The sequence below is a fragment of the Pristiophorus japonicus genome, chromosome 8 (genome assembly GCF_044704955.1).
Source record: "Pristiophorus japonicus isolate sPriJap1 chromosome 8, sPriJap1.hap1, whole genome shotgun sequence".
In the NCBI taxonomy this organism is placed as follows: domain Eukaryota; kingdom Metazoa; phylum Chordata; class Chondrichthyes; family Pristiophoridae; genus Pristiophorus; species Pristiophorus japonicus.
Genome location: NC_091984.1, coordinates 69,152,924 through 69,177,111, shown reverse-complemented (window position 1 = coordinate 69,177,111; position 24,188 = coordinate 69,152,924). Strand labels below are relative to the sequence as shown.

General features: G+C 44.1%; 1 protein-coding gene across 1 annotated transcript in view; it reads left to right on the top strand.

Moving 5' to 3' along the window:
• slc5a9 (solute carrier family 5 member 9) overlaps nucleotides 1-23,907 on the top strand; it is a 102,954-nt gene extending 79,047 nt beyond the window's left edge. Inside the window, exons 8-14 of the mRNA XM_070886910.1 lie at nucleotides 1,177-1,312; nucleotides 1,682-1,789; nucleotides 3,672-3,822; nucleotides 8,516-8,684; nucleotides 10,173-10,388; nucleotides 22,148-22,298; nucleotides 23,400-23,907. Of these exons, the coding sequence (XP_070743011.1) occupies nucleotides 1,177-1,312; nucleotides 1,682-1,789; nucleotides 3,672-3,822; nucleotides 8,516-8,684; nucleotides 10,173-10,388; nucleotides 22,148-22,298; nucleotides 23,400-23,605 (1,137 nt within the window). The 3' untranslated portion in view covers nucleotides 23,606-23,907. The remainder of the gene's footprint in view (nucleotides 1-1,176; nucleotides 1,313-1,681; nucleotides 1,790-3,671; nucleotides 3,823-8,515; nucleotides 8,685-10,172; nucleotides 10,389-22,147; nucleotides 22,299-23,399) is intronic.
• Nucleotides 23,908-24,188: the final 281 nt, after the last annotated feature.

Genomic DNA, 24,188 nt, shown 5'->3' with positions numbered 1-24,188 from the left:
CATTGGCTCCCGGTTAAGCAATGCCACGATTTCAAAATTCTCATCCTTGTTTACAAATCCTTCCATGGCCTCGCCCCTCCCTACCTCTGTAATCTCCTTCAGCCTCACAACCCCCCGAGATATCTGCAATCCTCAAATTCTGCCTTTTTAAGCATCCCTGATTATAATCGCTCAACCATCGGTGGCCGTGCCTTCAGCTGCCTAGACCCCAAGCTCTGGAACTCCCTCTCTAAACCTCTCCGCCTCTCTTTCCTCCTTAAAGACACTCCTTAAAACTTACCTCTTTGATCAAGTTTTTGGTCATTTTCTTATGTGGCTCGGTGTCAAATTTATTTGTTTTGTCTTAAAATGTTCCTGTGAAGCGCCTTGGGACATTTAACTACATTACAAACGCTATATAAATACAAGTGGTTATTGTTTATTGATGGAGAGCTCAGACTTCTCGGTTTGTCACACAATAGTCTAATTATTAGGCTAGAAATTAATGTCGGTGATAATAGCAGATGAATGCTGAATGAATTTGTATTACATTTCTCTGTTATTTCAACAAGCATATATTAGATATGTTAAGCATTTTCCCACTATTATTACCAACCGTAATTGCTAGCCTACTGACACTGAAATTAAGCTGCGGGATGCTAACATGCAAATGCTTACTTTGTGCATCTGAACTTTTTCTCTCTGTTATCTTAATGGAAATGCTAACCCATTTAAAATAAATGGATTAATGCCTCCAACAAAAACAGAAAGAGGAATTTCAAACAAAGCCATTAAGAGCTTGAATGTTAGTATTCCACAGTGTAATTTCAGGAGCATTATATCATAGTCCTGAAGGCAGACACAGCAAACTATCATCAAAATAAAGCTTTCTAACTGTCAATTCAGTTGGATGTAATGAAAGATTTGACATTCTCTACACAATTGCTTGTGCCTCCATGAATTGCCTTGGGACATATATTCTATGTTAAAGATGCCGGGGGCTATTTTTGAAGTTGGGTGCGAAGATGGCCACTTTGCCCGCTTGTTCTAGCTGGTATGTTGCCGCCCAATTTTCAGACCAGAATCGGGTGGCTGGCAGTTGAAAATCACCCCACTATATAAATGCTGCTTGTTGTTGTTAATAGACCCTAATGAAAAGATAAATTTTATTTATTTACAGTTGTCTCCTTTAAATAGGTAATAGTACAGAGGTCCCTTTCAGCAAAAAATCTTTCTCATGCTAAAGGAGGATCAGTTTTGGGAGGTTACCTGAAGATGTTGCCCATGTTCTTCATTGTTTGGCCGGGCATGATTAGTAGAGCACTGTATCCAGGTGTGTACAATATCGGTATGAACCACTTTAAAAGGAACAGGAGGCTTTGCTTTGAAACTGTCATTCAAACAATTTCAGCCTGTAACCCCAGCTTTGCATAGAAAGATCAATTAAATATTTAAATGTTGTTCTCGTGATAGCGATGTAGTCAATCTATATTAGTAAAGTGATAGAAGGATGAAAAGAAATGCTTTCATTTGATCCATAATAGAGAGAAATTGGCACACCTGTGACAAATTCACAACACAAATAGGGTCGAGGGTTGCATTTATGTTGTACATTGTTTTAAGAGTTAAAGAATGCATTTACCTGAATTTTATCATTACTGACTTAATTTCCTTTGGTATAAATATTATTCTAACATTCCAGATCAGGTGGGCTGTGTGGATCCTGATGTCTGTGAGTCAGTCTGTGGAGCCAGAGTAGGATGTTCAAACATTGCATACCCCAAACTAGTAGTGGAACTTATGCCTGTAGGTGAGACTGCATTTATTCTTATCTTTTAGTTTCAGAAATGTATATCTATGAGCAATGAGACTATTGTTTGTTGCTTTGTCTACTGCTTGATGTATATTGTCTCTCACTGGCCTATCCACAAGACTGTTGAAACTGTCAGCTATAGTTATGGACCAGTCTCACAGATAATTTATTTCCTATCACATTTCTAAAGGTTATTTTCTTCCATCTTCCAGTTATTTATCATGTGAACGAGGTGCCTATTTTCCAGCAGAGATCAGGCAGGCAAACCACTCAGGCCAATGAGGCTCTGTATCTCACTGCGAGACAAGTGGCACAGTGTGACTTACCTTTCCTTTTTCTCTATGTAGGGAGCTGTTCAGCCTCTATTCAGGCAATTTCCGTGGGTGTAAAACTTACAAACTTAGTGCATTCCAATGGAAAGATTTTGTTTCTGTTTGAGATATTTGGGAAATCGCAATAGGATTCATTAATTTTCTACCAGCTGCAAACTTCAAAATCAAGGACATAGGCCCCAAATATCCGGAACCAATGACCTAAATCAGAGATTCATTTGGGAGAACCTTAACTCTCCCTGCCCTGCAGGATTGCGGCAGAGCAGGAGTTAAAATGATGCTGGATAATTTCCCCTCCATTCGAAACTGCAGCCATTTCAATGCTGTTGTTTTTTCTGTTGGCTGAGGTGCCCACCTGATTCAGGCAAGGGCCTCATATGTTTCTGCCAATGGGGAGCGCTGCCCCAAATTTGGGCGAGATCAAAAGTTCAGCTACTAAATAAGTTCCTATACATAGCATTACCTATCGATCTGCTATAGCTTCACAAATCTCACATACGGAAACAGAAAAATATAGAAGAATGCACACTTAATGATTTGGGGGTCATTAACTCCAACCCACAGATTCCTGCATGTAGATAGTGTCTTATTTAAAACAGTAATTATATGATTTAATCCCGAGCACTTCTTTGAAGTTGCTGAAAAAGATTGTGATTGGTATCAATTTACATTATGGGGATTTACGGGTTTCAAGCCAGAAGTTCTGGAAGATGGCTGCCTCTTCCCCACCCTACCCTGCCACCCCACCAAAAAAGACTTTGGGGCCGAAATTAGGTATTGGCCGTTTGGGGACGGTAACCGAGGCGAGGCGGGACTTCCTGCGCCCGGTACGGAAGTCCCGCCCCAGCAGCCAAATTGGGGTTACCGCCCCAAGAGGAAGTGGAGCACAATGTCGCACGCACCACTTCCTCTCGGGGGTGGGATCAGGGCACTAAGCGCAAGAATTTTCCAATGCTATACAGAGCACTGCATGCGTTGGCGGGAGCACAGGGCCCTTCCCTTCCATTAAAGGGGAGGGCACGCTGCGAACTCTGCAATGGGGTGAGGGGTCATCACTTCTCCACCGGGCAGTGGGGTGCCGTGACAGCAGCCCAACACAGAAGATGAGTGCCGGGCTGCAACGTCGAGGCATGGACCCCGTGAATTCAGCAAGGCAAGGCCAGTAAGTTGCCCATTGTAAAAAGACTTGCGCACAGCACCTCCCCTTTAACTTTTGCCCTGCGAGCAGAGTGCGGCCCTGTTTCGCGACATTGCCCATTGCAGCCTCATGGGGCGCTACTAAAGTTCCGCACCAGGGTGAAAACGAGTCGCTGCGCACGCCGATGATGTTGTCATCGTGGCACAGCGGCCCAGGGCGCTACTGCCAGGAGTGGGGCGCTGCCGGTTTGTATCTCCGCTAACTCCCGTGGAATTTCATGGGAGCCGGTAGCAGCCCCGAGCCCCGGGCGAGAAATAGTTTGCGCTAACGGGAGGCGCAAACAATGCAAATTTCTCGCCCTTTATCTTAAATATAATTGCTTTTATTTCCTTTGTTTATTTTAAACCAGGGCTGAGGGGGCTGATGATAGCAGTAATGATGGCTGCTTTAATGAGTTCACTCACCTCAATCTTTAACAGCAGCAGCACACTTTTCACCATGGATATCTGGCAGCGAATCCGCAGAAACGCCACTGAACAGGAGCTGATGATTGTTGGCAGGTACCTTCGCATTTCAACAAGACTGATAACAAAAAAACAATCTGCAGGGGGATATTTTTGTTTCCCATGCACTCCATCTTTTGGTAGTGGGACAAAAATTTAAAAGATTCACCAACTTACCACCAATGTTCCTTGTAAGCTGCACTTTATTCTGCGCGGCCTGCTTCTTTTAATGCGCGGCCCTTTAAATTTCTGCACATGTGCAGTATTTGCAGTGTAAAAGCCCGTGAGCGGGCAGTGCGGGACCTTTCTCATTATTGTGCGGCCACGCAGCTTAGAAGGAACATTGCTTGCTGCACCACTGATTAAGCAGCCAGTGCTGCCACTGAGACCGGCTGGCAGCTTCATTATCATGTTCAAAAGGGTGCATGCGGAATGGCCCCAGGGCCGTGCTGGACACCGAAGGGTAGATTTTCAACTTGCTGCCTAGAGGAGAACTGACATTGCAGATTGGCTGCCTGTTCTAGAAACCACCCGATTTTTGTCTCCAGCGGAAGCATACCAGGTTGTCTTCCTGTGAGAGAGGTGCTTTGTTCTCTTCCATCCTCACTTACGTCCTAACATCTGCAGAGAAGTTAGCAAACATCATTTCGGCAAACCTTATAGGTAGAGGCTCCTCTTTCCAATGACAGCTATTCTGGCAATCGTCCCTGTGGCATCACAATGAGATGTAAATGCCTGTCTGTCTACTATTTTATGCTGGACGGTTCCTCAGAAGCATTCCAATCATGGCATATCTTGCATGAAAGAAGGCATGTCAGGGTGATCAGGAGCTAGCGTTGTTCGTTTGGTTGCACCTGCCAAGATGTGGCATCTAAAAAATCCACCTGTGAATGACTGTGTAGCCCAACTTGCTAGTATCCAGATAAGAAAAGGGGAAGATGTTGAGCTCTAACATCTGGTGCAAGGGCTCTAGCATGACCATGCAGCATAGAGCTTGCACATGTACAGGGACAATAACGGTCAGCTGTGGCCTGAAACTCGGCTTCAGTTTCTTGCCGCACTCTGCAGTGCTGAAACCTATGGGATGGTACTGTAGAGGCACAAGTGGAAACCCACCTTGCAAGCATTTGGTAGAAGAGCCATTAAAGAGCAGACCAAATGTTAGGCTGTATCGTCGCTTTTCTGCCACTTGTGACACTCCCCTTTAATGGTCCTAATTCCTTTCAAAACTGACTTGCATGAAATTTTCACTGGCGAAATTCCTAGAATTAATAGAGTTTACACTTGGAATTGTGAATCATTCGCCAAAACTTTTAAGTTCAGTGGAGAGGTAAAACGGGCGATATTACTTAGCCTGCCCATTATTTACCCTGCCCGATTTTCTTTACCATTAAAGTCAATGGATAAATTAATTTACACAAGAAAATTGAATGCAATTAGTACTAGAATTCTGGCGGATAGTAAAGCAGTGCAAACTAGGGAGTAGACTTTCGGGTTGAGCATTGAATTGATGGAGCGCCTGTGGGGCCCATCCAACATAGCAGGCAGGAGGCCTGAGCTACTCTCAGTTTCGGCCATCATTAACAAATGAGCACCTCGCTGCCGCTCACCAGTTTGGCGAGGATGAAAATTTGGACGGATACTGCATGCAGCCGGCTGGCAGGTAGGGGCTGTCGGAAGGAGTAGTGTGGAATCTGAGTGGCAGGGGCGGGCAGGGGGAGGCGGGAGGAACAGGTTCATGGTGGCCTGGAGAAAGTGGGACTATCATGCACTGTGCATGCTTACCTTGAAAGTTGCACTCATATCTCATAACAGGTGTAAGACACTGATTTGCATATTTAAACAACCTCTCGCCTGTTTTGGGCGAGAGTGCTGGGCGCCCATTCAAAGGCCTGCCTGAAATTTGATTTAGGATGGCAAATGGGTGGTCAAGTTCTGCACCAGATTTTCAACTGCCCGTCGTACATTTCGGAGGTGAGAAATGGGCAGCTAATGGAGCGCTGATATGCAGCTCGCCAATTGGCGGGGGTGGGTGGATCTGGTGGCTCCTCCATGTAACTGAGCTGGCAGCGACACTTTGGGGAGAACAGGTGATAGTGAGCGAGGATTTTCTATGTTCATTTCCACTGGCCGGAAACCCAAAATTGCATCTGGATCCAAAGTACTTTATAGGACCCTGATTAAATATAATAATGAGGCTCACCTCTTTCAGGCGGGAGTGCTGGCCAATTAAATTAATTAAGAATCTATTCTTTCCGAACACTCTCCAGTTCTGACGATGGGTCATCGACCCGATACATTAATTCTGCTTTCTCTCCACAGATGCTACCTGACCCGCTGAGATTGCCAGCATTTTCTGTTTTTATTCCAGATTCCAGCATCCGCAGTATTTTGCTTTTGTGCTCTCTGCATTCACCTTGTCGAGCCCCCTCAATATCTTATATGTTTCATAGAAACATAGAAAATAGGTGCAGGAGCAGGCCATTCAGCCCTTCTAGCCTGCACCGCCATTCAATGAGTTCATGGCTGAACATGAAACTTCAGTACCCCCTTCCTGCTTTCACGCCATACCCCTTGATCCCCCGAGTAGTAAGGACTTCATCTAACTCCCTTTTGAATATATTTAGTGAATTGGCCTCAACTACTTTCTGTGGTAGAGAATTCCACAGGTTCACCACTCTCTGGGTGAAGAAGTTTCTCATTATCTCGGTCCTAAATGGCTTACCCCTTATCCTTAGACTGTGACCCCTGGTTCTGGACTTCCCCAACATTGGGAACATTCTTCCTGCATCCAACCTGTCCAAACCCGTCAGAATTTTAAACGTTTCTATGAGGTCCCCTCTCACTCTTCTGAACTCCAGTGAATACAAGCCCAGTTGATCCAGTCTTTCTTGATATGTCAGTCCCACCATCACGGGAATCAGTCTGGTGAATCTTCGCTGCACTCCCTCAATAGCAAGAATGTCCTTCCTCAAGTTAGGAGACCAAAACTGTACACAATACTCCAGGTGTGGCCTCACCAAGGCCCTGTACAACTGTAGCAACACCTCCCTGCCCCTGTACTCAAATCCCCTCGCTATGAAGGCCAACATGCCATTTGCTTTCTTAACCGCCTGCTGTACCTGCATGCCAACCTTCAATGACTGATGTACCATGACACCCAGGTCTCGTTGCACCTTCCCTTTTCCTAATCTGTCACCATTCAGATAATAGTCTGTCTCTCTGTTTTTACCACCAAAGTGGATAACCTCACATTTATCCACATTATACTTCATCTGCCACGCATTTGCCCACTCACCTAACCTATCCAAGTCACTCTGCAGCCTCATAGCATCCTCCTCGCAGCTCACACTGCCACCCAACTTAGTGTCATCCGCAAATTTGGAGATACTACATTTAATCCCCTCGTCTAAATCATTAATGTACAATGTAAACAACTGGGGCCCCAGCACAGAACCCTGCGGTACCCCACTAGTCACTGCCTGCCATTCTGAAAAGTACCCATTTACTCCTACTCTTTGCTTCCTGTCTGACAACCAGTTCTCAATCCACGTCAGCACACTACCCCCAATCCCATGTGCTTTAACTTTGCACATTAGTGTGGGACCTTGTCGAAAGCCTTCTGAAAGTCCAAATATACCACATCAACTGGTACTCCTTTGTCCACTTTATTGGAAACATCCTCAAAAAATTCCAGAAGATTTGTCAAGCATGATCTCCCTTTCACAAATCCATGCTGACTTGGACCTATCATGTCACCATTTTCCAAATGCGCTGCTATGACATCCTTAATAATTGATTCCATCATTTTACCCACTACTGAGGTCAGGCTGACCGGTCTATAATTCCCTGCTTTCTCTCTCCCTCCTTTTTTAAAAAGTGGGGTTACATTGGCTACCCTCCACTCCATAGGAACTGATCCAGAGTCAATGGAATGTTGGAAAATGACTGTCAATGCATCCGCTATTTCCAAGGCCACCTCCTTAAGTACTCTGGGATGCAGTCCATCAGGCCCTGGGGATTTATCGGCCTTCAATCCCATCAATTTCCCCAACACAATTTCCCGACTAATAAAGATTTCCCTCAGTTCCTCCTCCTTACTAGACCCTCTGACCACTTTTATATCCGGAAGGTTGTTTGTGTCCTCCTTAGTGAATACTGAACCAAAGTACTTGTTCAATTGGTCTGCCAATAAGATCACCTCTCATTCTTCTAAACTCCAATGAGTATAGGCCCAACCTGCTCAACCTTTCTTCATCAGTCAACCCTTTCAACTGAGGGGTTATTCTGTGAAACGCCTTGAGATTTATTTTTACTTTAAAGGTTATATAAATGGAAGTTGTTGTTGTACGTCTCTCACTCTGCTTAATATGATTGTTTAGAGATTCATGGAGAATTATTTATGCAACTGTTACACAAAAGGAAAGGCATGTGTCCAGTTATTTAAAAAGGTCTTTTAGTTTTCAAAAACTCCATAACTGCAGGAATGAGGAGCACTCATTGAATAACTGATTTACTCCACTTTGCTTGTAATAATAAAAAGATCTCTTGAGTGTTTTGGTTATTATTAGGAAAGTGTCTATAAATAAAGAAGGTGGTTGGTGGACACACGAATCAGCACAGAGACTTTGCGTGTGTCTTATGGAACCCTAACCTGCACAGAAGATGTGTCTGAATGTTGTATTCTATTATTTATCAAGGCATTTGAATTACTTTTCACATGAGTGTACATCATTTTTTCTTTTGGCAGGATATTTATTATTTTCCTAGTTGCCATCAGTATAGCGTGGATTCCTATTATCCAGACAGCTAACAGTGGCCAGCTCTTTGACTACATTCAGTCTATTACCAGTTACCTAGCGCCACCGATCACTGCACTTTTTATCATGGCAATATTCTGGAAGAGAGTCAATGAGCCGGTAAGGACCAGTACCAGTGAAAGCTGTTACAATTACTGTAATTTAATTCCCCATTAATGTCAAAAATCTGCTGAAGCTAGCCTCAAATCTTTATGGATGATGTCTTTCAAAATATACAAATGCTAGTTGTTTTACAAAAGATTGACTCAATAATAATCCACACTGCTAAAGGAGCACTTTTCTATCAGCAGAAGAGTACTATACTTGGAATGGTTCCAAATCAGCAATGTCCCCATCCCACTGGCCAGGATACAATCCCATGGGTTCGGACAGGCCTTCAATAGTCCAACCAAGTGGTTATTCTTCAGTGACAAGAATTTACATTATTGGAAGGATATCTGATGTGGAGTCATTCATCATCATAGGCAGTCCCTCGAAGCGAGGATGACTTGCTTCCATGCCAAAAAGGGATGAGTTCATAGGTGTTTCAATGAAGGACCTAATATTCCAGATCCCGAACTACATCGTGAAGGGTGGAAGATGCCTGTGCTTGGATTTTTTTAACGTGTGATGACCGTTGCATACCAGCCACCACACGGGCTTGACAGAGCTAGGTCTTGGTCCAGTGGCAAGGATTATCCAAGACTAACTGGAGACCAGCTCTGCTGCACAGACCGAGTGCGCACACATATCGCAGTGTGGGCTGGCCCATGCTGCCCCTGGGCCCTTGCCTCTTCTGGGCCCCAGATTCACGTCTTTCCTGGAGTCATTACAGTCAAGCCCAATCCTGTTTCTATCCAACTTGTATGAGTACATATTTTCCAACAGGTGCCATTGATGAAGACTCTGGCTTTTTACCCACTCTAGCCTAATGACACTGAGACAAACTGGTGTCTCCATCATCGCACCAGTTGAGATCATGAATCCTTCATTCAATTTCTCTTTTATGTGCTGTTAGTTTCTAGTGGGCAGAATGGTATCTGAAAAACATATGGCCTATAAAACCGCTTAGATTACATAAAGATCAGCTAAATGACTCTCTCGTGGGTAGTTAGGAGCATAAATGTTACCATTGTTTACCTATGACATAGTCTAAAACATTCAGACCTATGTTAGCATTAGGCTTTTTCTCACAGCATTATGCAAAGGATTCAATATCTGACATATCATGATATCTTCAGTGACACAGTGAATTGACATTATTAGTGCAGATAACATTGATAAGCATGAGTATAGCAAATTTCAGGGACATTAGCTTAAAGGATTTTCTGGACGGTAAAACAGGAAAAATCCTATTTGAAACTAAAGTGAAAGATTAATAACACCATGGCAGATTCTATACGGCTGCATTTCAAGCATATAAGATTATGACGTGGTTAGTCAATATAGACACATATTAAGAGTTACATTTTTGCTACGCTCCAAAAGAAACTCTTACCTTGAGTGTGGCAACATAAGGGCTGTTAATGTTATACCTGGATTGTAAATTGTCTTTGCTGGGAATTAATATGTAGTAAAAGCATTGTGATGTGTTTTTGTATATCACAGGGTGCTTTCTGGGGCCTGATGATCGGGCTGGCTGTGGGTCTTGTTCGAATGATCATGGAGTTTGTTTATGGAGCACCATCATGTGGTGAAGAGGATAAAAGGCCAGCCTTCCTCAAGGATGTGCATTATCTTTACTTTGCTTTGATTCTATGTGGAATAAGTGCAATTGTTATCACTGTCGTCAGCCTAACGACTCCAGCAATCCAGGAAGAAAATGTAAGTAACAGGCATTCAGCATTTCATCAATCCTTTGAAGAAACTGCATCTGTTTTTTTTAAGTGGTGGTTTTCAGGGGGTCAGCTTTCCCTTCTGACCTTATATGAGCGGTTCCGAATCGCTCCCACACCCTTGGTTCTAGACACTGGAATTATGAAGGGACTGTGACAGACTTGGACAGACAATCGGTTTCAAGGTAGGAAGCAGGTATGGCTTTTTTGTGTTTAAAAAGAAGTAAAAAGGCACACCTTTAATAACACGCACAGAATAGGAATACCAATACACACTGAGGGGTACAACACATTGAATAAAATGTCAAATTACAGCCTGTGGGGAAAAGAATACAGCTTAAACTCTAAATGGGGAAAAGAGGAGAATGCAGATACATTTACACAAGTTATCCCAGCCTCCCCCCTCCCAATTCCCCTAACTAACTAAGTTATAGCTCTGGAGGGTTCAGGGGCTATGCTCACTAATCCCCTTTTGACAGTTCCAACTCCGGGGTTCGCCTTAGTTGTCCACGTTCTGTAGTCTGTACCCCTTGGTAGCATAGGACCAGCTTGTAGAATGTAAAATCTTCGTTTTTTCTTCGGTTTTGTTGGGTTGGTTCCGGTTGACTGCTTGGTTGGTTGCGATGGCCCGCAACTTTCCGATAGTCGTTTTGACAGCCTGTTTGCTGTCATGGTGCTGTTCTTCTGGGTTTTAGAGATTCCTTTCGCCAATGTTTCGGGGTCCCACTTTTCGAGGCTGGTGTAGAACTTATGCAACGAGACTGCTAACTTAATAGTGTCTCTAGAAGCACACCTAATTACCAGAACAGGCCTTCAATTATACTAAAACAGGCTTCCTTATCTTTGCGCCAAATCAGTTCTTGGGCTTTGTTTAAACTGTTCTGTCCATTGATTTTCAAATGTCTCCTTTGTCAGTGTCTTTGGTGGGCTAGTCAGCAGTAACTCGATTAGGGTGTGATAATGTGCTATAATTGGTTTTGCATTGTTTTAGGATTGTCCAGTTTCCTGGCCACCTAGTTGGGCCTATGATTTCCATTGTGCTTGATTGGGTAATTTGATTATCTCTTAGGGGGTGAATTGGTGTTGCATAGTTCCCCCAGACTGTCTGGGATCCTTAATACACGAATTTGCTTCACAGAGGTTAGCCCCACCTCCTGTATTCGGTAACTCTTTTTTGCAGCCAAAATGTTGTAGAATCTTAAAATTGATATGCTCCTTCCCATAGATGTTTAGGGGATCTCAGGCTTCTGTAATTTAGGTCCATTTTGAATTCCTTTTCCTATGAGTCCAACACTGGGGCGGGGGGGAGGGGGTGGTCTCCATGAATGCATCCCCTTTTATCCCCTGCAGGCATCGTCTGCCCCTTTAAACTCATTTTAAAAGTCCAGAAAGGGGTTTTTCTCCTCTGCAGGGGAAAGGTACCAGGAATCTTTGCGAAATATTGGTAAATTCTACATGTCTGTGTGTAAAATTGGCTTTTCCACTCCTGGAGAGTATTCCAAGCTCTTACCTGGAACTCTCGTTAGGTTTTTCTGAAAAAGAACCTGAATTTATCGTTCATAAAATCTATGCAATCCAATTAAAACATGGACTAATCTTGTTAGTTCATTCTTAGTTTGTAGTCTTCCTATCTCCCGTCTACTGGCTTTTAAGACTGAACCCTGGCATTAGCTAACCAGTACTTCTTGTCTGATCTCCTCTACTACACATTTTAACCTTCATGCCCATTACTATGAACCTATACTTAGATTTCTCTATTAGAAGAAAACAAATCTGTTCTACAAACATGAGGGATAACTTGATGATCAGGACTACCTATGTGAATCTTTGGAATTCTCCACCCCAGGGGGCTGTGGATGCTCAGTCATCTACTCAAGACTAAGATCGCTAGGGCAGAAAATGGAGCAAAGTTAGATGATCAGCCATGATCTTACTGAATGGCAGAGCAGGCTTAAAGGGCTGTCTGCTACTCCTGTTCTTGCTCCTATTTCTTATGTTCTTATGTTCTCAAAGACGGTAGCATTGATTTAAAACATATTGGGGAAGAACGGGGTGCTAACATTTGAAAGTTGAAAAAATTAGCACCAGGCGCTAATGATTTTCAGCTTTTAAAACATTCGAGTGATTGCTCTGTGCCCTGATTGGGAGTGGTAACCATCGGGGGCCTGGCGCAGAAGTCCCGCCCCAGCTGCAGAATTGCACTTACCACCTCTCAAAGGGAACTCAGCGCAATCTCACGCAGTCCACTTCCTTTGGGAGTGGTAACTGAGGTGCGACTGGGGTGTAAGGGATGGGGAGGACCGCTGTGCACTCTGCAAGGCCTCTGATGGCTTCCACTAGGCCACCAGGGCAGTGTGCAACTGGACCTGCAGCCCGACACCCAAAACAGAGTGGTTCAAGTGGAGCCTGTCCCAACAGAACAGCTCCCTCTTTCCACAGTACTGGTGCCAGTGTCCCACAAAGCAAAACCACTGACTCCCACACCACTCCTTCAGCCATGCATTTAACCTTCTAATCTGCTTATCCCTATGCCAATTGGTGTGTGACTCAGGTAATAATCCATTATTACCTTTTGAGGTTTTGCTTTTTAATTTGGACCCCAATTCCTCAAACTCTCTCAGCAGGACCTCATTCCTAGTTCTACGTATGTTGTTGGTTTCTACGTGGACCACAACAACTGGATCCTCCCCTTCCCACTCCAAGTTCTTCTCCAGCCGCAAGGAGATGTCTTGTGAAATTCGGCTGTATTTTAGTGGTCCGTGGCACTAACCGGTAGCGCCCCACTCCTACCGGTAATGCTCCGGGCCGCTGCAATGGTGATACCAACATCATCACCGTGCGCAGTGACCCATTTTTGCCCTGAAGCGAAAATTCGGTAGCATCCCATGAAGCTGCCATGGTTGATGCCTGCAACAGCTTCAGGGGGTGCATACTAGGCAGTAGGCCGCTCGCAGGGTGAAAAGTAAAAGGCAGGTGCGGCAGTAAAAAATTTAAAAATGGGCGACTTACCAGTCGCGGCCTTCTTTGTTGTAGATCGCGGGGTCCGTGCAGCGATCTTGTAGCCTGGCATTCCACTTGTGCTGTCACTGCACTGCACTGTCACTGCACCCCGCTCTCTGGTAGTCCAGCAATGGCCCCGTTTCCCTCCCGCAGAGTCGGCAGCCTGGCCCTCCCCTTTAATGGAAGGGGAGACCCGGCTTCCCGACAGCACTACGCGTCCCGCTGCAGAGTGCTGGAAACTTTGCGTCCCTTTACGCTCTGATGAAATTTTGAGCTGCAGTTTCTGTCGGGGGTGGTAAGCCCAATATAGCTCGCAGGGCGGGACTTACGCGCCTGGCGCAGGAACTCCCGCCTCGCAGCTGTTACCATCCTTCCCCGAATTTTCTGTCCAGCTCTGTGCAAATACTTACCTCAAACTTTCGCCCCAAAGCACCTGTCCTCCAGAACAACACTTCCTGCGGCTGTCGGTGTTTTCGCCTGTCGATACTGCAGAGGCCGGAACCGAGGTTCCGTCCGGTGAGCTACCGGGTCAATGTGCACGGCAATGGTGTCACGACCTCCAGGTGAAGGAGATCGGGGCTTAACGTCTTACCGCATCTACAAACCTCTCGCCAAAGTTAGCGGGAGTCAATTATCTCATCACACCTGATCGGTAAGTCTTAGCACCCCGTAATCGCCCCCGGAGGTAATAACGGGAGGCACTAAAGAGGCCAATTTCTAGGCCGTTGTCTCATTGCCCATGAAGAAAAGGATTCATGGAGCTGGTTTGAGCCAATCTATTTCACTGTGAAATGGGGATGGGATTTGATATCAAGACAGTGTGATATTAAATATGTTTTACAATCAGAATTTAGTTGCTGCACAGAACTGAAGCAGTGTTTGTACGGATCTCCCACTACTAGCAATGAGAATACCCCAAAAACACAGAAACACAATACATAAATAAAAAGAACACCTCACATATTTAAATTAATTGAAATTGAATGAAATTAAATGTTGTACAAAAATTTTTTTTGAAATTTTTAAAATTATAATGTTAAAAGTAAACTTACCTTAATGGATAGGGTTTTTAAATATAAAAATTAATTTTTCCATCTTTTAAAACTCTAATGCTGGTAAAAGCAAGCCTTATGCCTGCTTTTACCAGGCATAAGAGTTTGAAGGACATTCGCTGGGCAGGAGTTGGGCAAATAGCCCAAATCTCCGCCCGCAAAGGCCCTTCTCCCAGGGATGCGGGCGATCTGTCAAAATAAAGAGGCTAAGTACGGTGAGCTAGTTCAGGCATGACCTTACTCCAGTTTATTTATTCTCAAAGTGAGGATTCAACATGGCTGCCAACATTATATACACGGCTTGCACGTGTCTGCCAGTGACCATTAGGACTCTGACAGTCGCGCCCTCTGGTGGCAGGTAAAACCCAGTTAACATACATAACATCATTCCCCCCAAAGTCTTTGGTACAGGTTGTATTTACAAGTTGAGATGGTCCGGGGCCTTCCGCTCCCTGGTTGATCTTCTCAGTTCGAACCCAAGCTTGGGTGAACAGTCGGTGTGACAGAACTGTCACACAGAGCAGTCGGTCTGACAGGACTGTTGGGGATGGTAGGTTCGTCTTCGTGAATGACACAAGGGTCAACTGATGGTTGGATGTGTGTTGGTTGGTCAATGATAATGTCATCTTCAATTTGTTCTGGGCTGTCTGTGAATCGCAGTTTGGTTTGGTCGATGTGCCTTTTGCACGTTTGACCATTTAACAGTTTGACTACAAACACCCTGTTCCCCTCCTTGGCCAAAACCGTGCCAGAAACCCACTTTGGACCATGACCATAATTCAGGACAAACACAGGGTCATGAACAGCAATGTCACATGATACGGTCGCGCGATCGTGGTACCATTGCAGCTGTTGCCTTCTGGTTTCGACATGATCATTGAGATCCGGGTGTACAAGGGAGAGTCTGGTTTTAAGGCCTCACTTCATTAACAGCTCGGCAGGAGGGACACTGGTGAGCGAGTGGGGTCTCGTCCGGTAACTGAGCAAAATGCGGGACAAGCCGTGAGTTACGCGTTTTAGGCTCTGCTTAATGATTTGGACAGCCCGCTCCGCTTGACCATTAGACGTGGGTTTGACAGGGGCAGACCTGACATGCTTGATGCCATTACGGGTTATAAACTAGTGGAACTCCGAACTGGTGAAACACGGTCCGTTGTCGCTGACAAGGACGTCAGGCAGGATATGGGTGGCGAAAATGGGCCGAGGCTTTCAATAGTAGCTGTGGATATGCTGGATGACATGATTACGCATTCAATCCATTTGGAGTAAGCATCCATTATCACTAAAAACATTTTGCCAAGAAAGGGGTCGGCAAAGTCTATGTGGATCCTTGACCACGGTTTGGATGGCCATGACCACAGGCTCAACGGAGCCTCCACAGGTGCGTTACTCAGTTGCATGCAAGTGTTGCACTGATGCACACATGACTCCAAGTCCGAGTCAATGCCGGGCCACCAAACGTGCGATCTGACAATGGCCTTCATCATTACAATGTCTGGGTGGGTACTGTGTGAATCTCACAAAAGTTTCCCTGCCTTTTTTTGGCCTAACAACACAACTACCCCATAACAGACAATCAGACTGAATAGACAATTCAAATTTGCAGCAGCTATAAGGTGTAATTTTATCCTGCATTTCCCTGGGAATGGCAGACCAATTTCCATTTAGGACACACCTTTTTACGCTTGACAGTACAGGATCCTGGCTGGTCCAGGTCCTAATTTGGCGAGCCGTGACGAGTGACCCCTCGATCTCAAAGGCATCCATGACCAGCAGCAAGTCTGCGGGCTGTGGCATTTCCACCCCGGTTGTGGGCAATGGTAGCCGGCTAAGCGCATCAGCACAGTTTTCAGTGCCTGGTCTGTGGCGGATGACATAATCATAAGCGGATAATGTCAGTGCCCATCTTTGGATGTGGGACGAGGCATTGGTGTTTATACCTTTGCTCTCAGAAAACAATGAAATGAGCAGCTTGTGGTCTGTTTCAAGCTCAAACTGAAGCCCAAACAGGTATTGGTGCATTTTCCTAACCCCATATATGTATGCTAAAGCCTCTTTCTCTACCATACTATAGGCTCTTTCAGCCTTAGGCAGACTTCTGGACGCGTATGCAACTGGTTGGAGTTTGCCGGATACATTGGCTTGCTGGAGCACACAACCGACCCCATATGATGAGGCATCGCAGGCCAGTGGTGTACCAGTAAGTTATTGGAACATAGCAGGTTCCTGGCCTTCTCAAAGGCTCTGTCTTGAGATTTGCCCCAAACCCAGTCATTACCCTCTCAGCAACACGTGCAAGGGCTCTAGCAATGTGCTCAAACTAGGTAGAAAGTTACCGAAATAGTTGAGAATTCCTAGCAACGAACGCAGCTCTGTCACACTCTGGGGTCTGGGTGCATTCTTGATGGCCTCTGTCTTTAAGTCCGTAGGCCTGATGTCGTCTGCTCCAATCTTTCTCCCCAGGAATTTGACTTCTGGTGCCATGAAAATGCACTTGGAGCGTTTTAGCCTGAGTCGCACTCTGTCCAGACCACATAGAACCTCTTCCAGGTTGTGCAGGTGTTCGGTGGCATCACGACCGGTGATCAGGATGTCATCTTGGAACACGGCAGTTCTAGGGTCAGACTTCAGCAAACTCTGGATGTTTCTCTGAAATATGACTACCGGGCGAATTCCGAAAGGGTATCTGTGGTATATAAACAGTCCTTTGTGCGTCTTGATGCAGGTCAGTTTTTTTGAAGATTCGACCAGCTCCTGTGTCATGTAAATGGAGGTCGGATCCAATTTGGTGAACGACTTCCCCCCCGCTAACGTTGCAAACAGGTCATCAGCCTTGGGTAACGAATACTGATCCTGTATCGAGACTCGGTTGATCGTTACCTTGTAGTCGCCGCAGATCCTGACCGTGCCATCACTTTTCAACACCGGGACAATTGGACTGGTCCATTCACTGAACTCGACTGGTGATATGATTCCTTCCCGTTGAAGTCTGTCCAGTTCGATCTCCACCTTCTCCCTTATCATGTACGGAACCGCCCGAGCTTTGTGATGGACGGGTCTTGCATCAGGGCCTAGCTGGATCTGCACCTTGGCTCCCGTGAAGTTGCTGATGCCTGGTTCGAACAAAGAGGGAAACTTGCTCAGCACTTGAACACACGAAACGTCATCCACTGATAAGACTTTAATATCGTTCCAGTTCCATGTAATTTTCTCAAGCCAAATCCTGCCGAACAGCATTGGGTCATTGCCTGGAATGATCCCCAAAGATAAATCATGCACAGCTCCATCATACGATACCTTTACTGCCAATGACTGGTATGAGCTCTTTGGTGTAGGTTCGCAGCTTCGCATTGATTGGGCTCAGTTTGGGTCTTTTTGCCTTAGTGTCCCACAGCTTTTCGAAAGCCCTCTGGCTCATTATTGACTGACTCGCACCCGTGTCCAATTCCATGGATACTGGAACCCCATTTATTTTAACTTCCAGCATTATCGAAGGACTTTTGGTAAAAGAATGCATCCCATACACTTCTTCGTCCTGTACCTCGGGTTGAGTTGCCTGTGCCACTTGATCCACGCTTGATCGATCATCCTCAGTCATATGGTGTGTCGCAGAATGCTTGCTCGGTTGCGGACACATTCGCTGAAGATTCTCCATTGTTGCACAGCCTTTGCACATGTATTGCTTGAATTGGCATTGATGGGCCCGATGATAGCCCCCACAACGCCAACAAGGTGAGATTTGATTCACCCTCGATGGTGGACTTTGAGCAGTTACTGGTCGTACGAAAGCGGACGAGTAGGCCCTGCCATGTGCAGCTCTGCCTGTCGACGATATAATTTTATGCACAGTACTTGCCGGTGAGTTTTGATGCTGGGAAGATATCTGTTTCGAGTTTTCATCCTTGGACATGCATGCCTGGGCGATCGTGATGGCCCTGCTCCGGGCTCGAAATTCAGCAGCCAGCAGATTTTGAAGGATGACCTCATGGCCAATGCCAAGCATTTCCTCCAATGCAGGTCCGAAGTTGCACGGCCCAGCGAGACGTCTCAGATCGGCGACAAATTCCACCACGTCCTGGCCCTCGGAGCGATTGTGCGTATAGAAACGATACCTCACCATGATGCTTTCCTTCGGTTTAAAGTGGTTCCGAACCAGCATACACAATTCATTGTAAGTCTTATCTGTTGGTCGAGTTGATGAGTGTAGATTCTTGATAAGGCCATAAATTGTTGACCCACAAACAGTGAGGAGAACCGCCCTGCGCTTAATTGCGTTATGGGTTCCTTCCAATCCATTGGCTACGAAGTACTGGTTGAGGCGATCTGTGACATCCTCCCAGTCTTCCCCTTCCACGAATCTCTCCAAAATTCCAACAGACATGGTTGCGTGAAAGTTCGTATTTTTAATTCGTCGCCAATTGTTAAGTATCGAATAACTCCACGCGGCTAAGTACGGTGAGCTAGTTCAGACATGACCTTACTCCAGTTTATTTATTCTCAAAGTGAGGATTCAACACGGCTTGCACGTGTCTGCCAGTGACCATTAGTACTCTGACAGTCGTGCCCTCCAGTGGCAGGAAAAAACCCAATTAACATACATAACACTGGGTTTTGGCGCATGCGCTTTGTGTGCCTAAACACAGAATTTGCGGGGCCTCTTGAGGCGCGTGCGCACATCATACACACCCAGAGAGGCTGCAATTTACGGCCCGTTTTTGAAATTTAGTGTTTAAACAGTTAAATACTTCAAAAAAACACTCTATAAGCCCGTTACGTTACAGGTTTGAGTTTCAGACTAATATTTCAGGCTAGAGTTATGTTGCCAGCTGTGGATTGTATTCTACCCCGTGGCAATGGACCATTTTTAAAACTTATTGCAGACTTCAGTGCTGTGGTGTTTGAGACTACTTCCGGCAGGTGGTCCTGCATCTCTTGGCCTTAGTGCAGTCGAGAGTTAAATTGCCAACCTGCACTACTTCTGAATTCACGTGCAATAAAAACCACTTTGCCGTAGTGGTCCATGTAAGGTCAGAGGAAATCTGTTGTGACAGCAGAACAGTGTGATGCCTTGAATAAAAATATTTTGGGGGAAAATCAAACATCAATTTTTATTCAAATCCATCACTCTCCCATGCAACATTCTGAATATTTGTGAGGTATGCTTCAAGTTATTTGGGTTGTGTTCTCTCTGGGCTGCTCATAGACAAGATAAAGGCTGTGTTACTGGCTCTGAGACAAATATTACGTAGTATCAGATGCTATTTATAGCACAGAAACAGGCCATTTGGCCCAACTGGTCTATGCCGGTGTTTATGCACCACTCGAGCCTCCTCCTACCCTACTTCACCTAACCCCATCAACATATCCTTCTATTCTTTTCTTCCTCATGTGTTTACCTAGCCTCCCCTTCTTCTATGCTAGTCACCTCAACTACTCCCTATGGTAGCGAGTTCCACATGCTAACCACTCTCTAGATAAAGAAGTTTCTCCTGAATTCCCTACTGATTTATTAGTGACTATCTTATATTGATGGCCCCTAGTTCTGGTCTGCCCCGCAAGTGGAAACATCTTTCCTACATCTACTCTAGCACATCCTTTCATAATCTTAAAGACCTCTATCAGGTCACCCCTTAGTCTTTTTTCTAGAGAAAAGAACCCTTACCTGTTCAATCTTTCCTGATAGATAGAACCTCTCAGTTCTGGTATCATTCTAGTAAATCCAGTGCCTCTATATCTTTTTTAAAAGGAGCGGTGTGCGGCCCAGGGAGCAGTGTGGAGGCCACTACAAGGTACGGCGCGAGCTGGTGCAGGAGGGCAATGGCAGCGAAGAGTGATGTCAGCAAGTTCCAGGTCGGTGATTGGAGCGTAGACAGATACAGCAGGAGCAGCGAAGGAACTGTGAGAGACTGTGGAGGGATGTGATCGGGGCCCAGGGGAGGCGTGAGTTCGGGGCCAGAGGCCCAGGGGCAGCATGGGTCAGCCCACGCTGCAATATGTGTGCGCACTAGGTCCGTGCAGCAGAGTAAGTCTCCAGTTGTCTTGGGTAATCCTTGCCACTGGACCAAGACCTAGCTCTGTCAAGCCCGTGTGGTGGTTGCTGTACAACAGCCACCACACGTTAAAAAAATCCAAGCACAGGCATCTTCCGCCCTTGAGGATGTAGTTCGGGTTCTTCATTCGAAACACCTGTGAACTCATCCTTTTTTTGGTGTAGAAGCAAGTCATCCTTGTTTCGAGGGACTGCCTATGATGATGATATCCTTTTTATAATATGGAGATCAGAACACGAGTGGTCTAACCAAGGTAATATATAATTTTAACATAATTCTCTGCTTTTCAGTTTTGTCCCCTGAGAAATGAACCCCAGTGCTTAGTTTGCTTTTTTCATTCCCTTATTAACCTGCGTTGCTACTTTTAGTGATTTGTGTATCTGTAACCCCAGATCCCTCTGCTCCTCTACCTCATTTAGACAGTTATTTTTCAAGTAGTATATAGCTTCCTTATTCTTCCTACCAAAATGTACCACCTCACATTTGCCAATTGCACGTCCATTCTGTAAGTTTAATAATATCTTCCTGTTTTTTGTCGCCATCCTCCTCTGTATTAATTATACCCCCAATTTGGTGTTGTCTGCAAATTTTGAAACTGTACTTATGATTCACAAATCCAAATCGTTTATGTAAATGATGAACAACAGCGGCCCCAGCACTGATCCCTATGGAATACTACTTCCCACCTTTTGCCAGTCTGTTTTCTGTTTTGTAGCCAGCTTGCTATCCATTCTGCTACTGACTTCACATGGTCTGATCTTAGTCATGAGTCAACTATTTAGTACCTTATCAAAAAGGAGTTAGATGAGGTCCTTACTGCTAGGGGGATCAAGGGGTATGGCGAGAAAGCAGGAATGGGGTACTGAAGTTGAATGTTCAGCCATGAACTCATTGAATGGCGGTGCAGGCTAGAAGGGCCGAATGGCCTACTCCTGCACCTATTTTCTATGTTTCTATGTTTCTATGTCTTTTGGAAATCCCAATATATTCCATCTACTGAATTACCCTTATCTACTCTTTCTGTTACTTTTTCAAAGAATTCAATAGGGTTGATCAAGTATGACCTTTCTTTTTGAAATCCATGTTGACTACTCTTCATTATATTTTCAGTTTCTAGCTGTTTTTCTATTACATCTTTGAATAAGGATTCTATTACCTTTCTTATAATGTTTAATCATGAATAAAAATGCATTAAAATCATTACATGTTGGCAAACAGGGAGTTGAGTTTAATTATTTTGCTTCAAAAATTCTTTGCTTTACACATATTTGCAGGGTACCAATGTATTCTACCTTCATTCAAGTTGCATACTGGCTGTAACCATCATAATACAAGATTCCACCTCTGAGTGACGTGTTGCTGGGGCAGAGCTGCAAAACATTTACTGATTAATAAGATCTTATTTACATAGGCTCTGCTGCTGCAAACAGTACTGCTCTTTATTTTATTCCCCCATCTAACCCATGGACAAAACACACTTTATTTTACTGCATCGTATGTGGCCAGTATTTCGCAAATGAAATTCCAGCACACAAATGAATCGGTCTTTTTACGAGTGTGTAATGTTGACAATGAAAAATAAATTGTGCATGAATAATTTCCTAAAGTCAGAGAGTAAATGATTGTATTATTTTATATTTTAAAAGCTGATTCGATTAACATGGTGGACTAGACACAGTAAAACTTCTAAGAATGACTTGGATGATCCCTGGAGCCAGCCAAAGACAGTTGCCAAATCCGTCGAGAACAATGTTGAAGCGCTATCTATTACAGAGAGTGATGGATTGCAAGAAACAGGTAGACGAGTGATGAGTTTCTGAAAAGGACCAATGGTGATGGTAGTGTCACATGCTAAATATTAGCTATGGTAGTATTGGTTCGTCCAGTGATTCCAGTCCAAAGAGGGCCTGCAGTTGAAATTATGTTCTCGTCAGCCAGGAAATTCACTAAAGCAAAAGGAAATGACTGAGAAGGGGAAGGAGGTCTGGATCAAAAAGTATAAAGGTAGAAAAATGGAAAACAGTAAGGAATTTTGTCAACTGTTACAGGAAGTAAGGAATAAAAGACTGCCGTAAAATATTGTGGCATAACTTGCTGGAAGTGTGAGCATTTAATGATGTGACGAAGGCAACAGGTATCTGGGACCTTAGTGAATGACAGGACCAAAAGTGTATCTCCTTAACCAATGAGATTTAAGGATTGAGAAAGGAACAGAGGAATGACACAGAAGCAAGTTGAATTAGAATGGGTGAATCAGAGTCAAATCAAATACAGAAAGCAAAATACATATTACATAGGATTACATAGGATATACGAATAAAGAGAGAGAAAAAAGAGACAGAAAAGAAAAATAAGAAAAAAATTAAATTAAAGTTTGACTTTTTAAAAATCTCTAGCCACAATTGACTACATGCAGGAATGAGATTGAACAGTTTAAATGGTTCCCTTTTGGGGCCAGAGAGGTTGATTGGCATTGCATTAACAATTATCATGTCGCTAAAAAGGTTCTCGCGCTGTTAAATTCCAGCCCTAACTTTCTGCGTCGAGTATAATGGGAAATTAATGTGCAAATCCAGAAAGTTCTTAAAAATAACAGGGAGGGTGCAAGATGCTGTATGTGTGAAGCAAACAGCAAAGTGGCGTAAATCGACCAACAATTTCTGGAGATTTGCAGCTCACATTGTATCTAAAGCCCCTAAGCTTGCTGGCCAATTAGTGCATTAATAACTCCATGTGCGTTATCAATACAGTTATGTTTCCAGCAAGGTTATTGTTGACTCCCAAAATTTGGTCTTTCTTCATTACATTTCTTTTGAGAAACGTAACTGTGGCACTGCTTGTGTACAGTTGAAGCTGTTATTCCATTTAATTTTGCTGTGTTTACTTCTGTTCAAACAGTGGCACTTTCCTGGTGGAAGAAAACATTGTTTTGTTTCTGTGGCCTCTCTGTACATCAGAAACCTGAACTCACAGAAGAAGAAAATGACGCCATACAGGAAAGCTTAACCAGCATTGAAGAGAAACCTTTGTGGCAAAATGTGTGCAACATAAATGCTTTAATCCTGCTGGCTATTAACGTCTTCTGCTGGGGATACTTTGGGTAAGAAGAGTCCTTGGAATCCTAGGGTTACCGCAGGATTTGTTTGGTATCTCATTAATGAAATAATTGTTTGTAACAATAGGTTTATAGCAACAGTTATATAAGTGTTGGGTGCAGTTAACTGTTGCTTCCGCTGTGCCAGACAATTTTGTAAGATTTCAAGTGACATATTACTGAAATAAACACATTTCAATAATAAAGCTACTATAATGGCAGGAGTAGCTTAATTAAAATAATATCCACTAGAGCGTAAACATTTGAAAAAAAACAGAATTTTATATAAAAACTGAAAAAACCCACTCATTTTGCTCAATTTTCTCCTTTCACATTCTCTTTCATGTTAATGTTTTAAACTTTAATTTCGCCTTTCCTGTCTTATCGAATCTAAACTTATTTTTTACCCACTTCCTCATAAAATCTTTTTTTAAGTATTTCCGACTGAATCAATAAAGGAAGATCATGGCTTTGCATTCTTAAAATTATTTTATCATTAAAAAATTTATTTTGAATTTCATATTTCCATGTGTATACACGCATACATATTTATATATACACGCATACATATTTAAAATAGCCAAAGCTCAGAT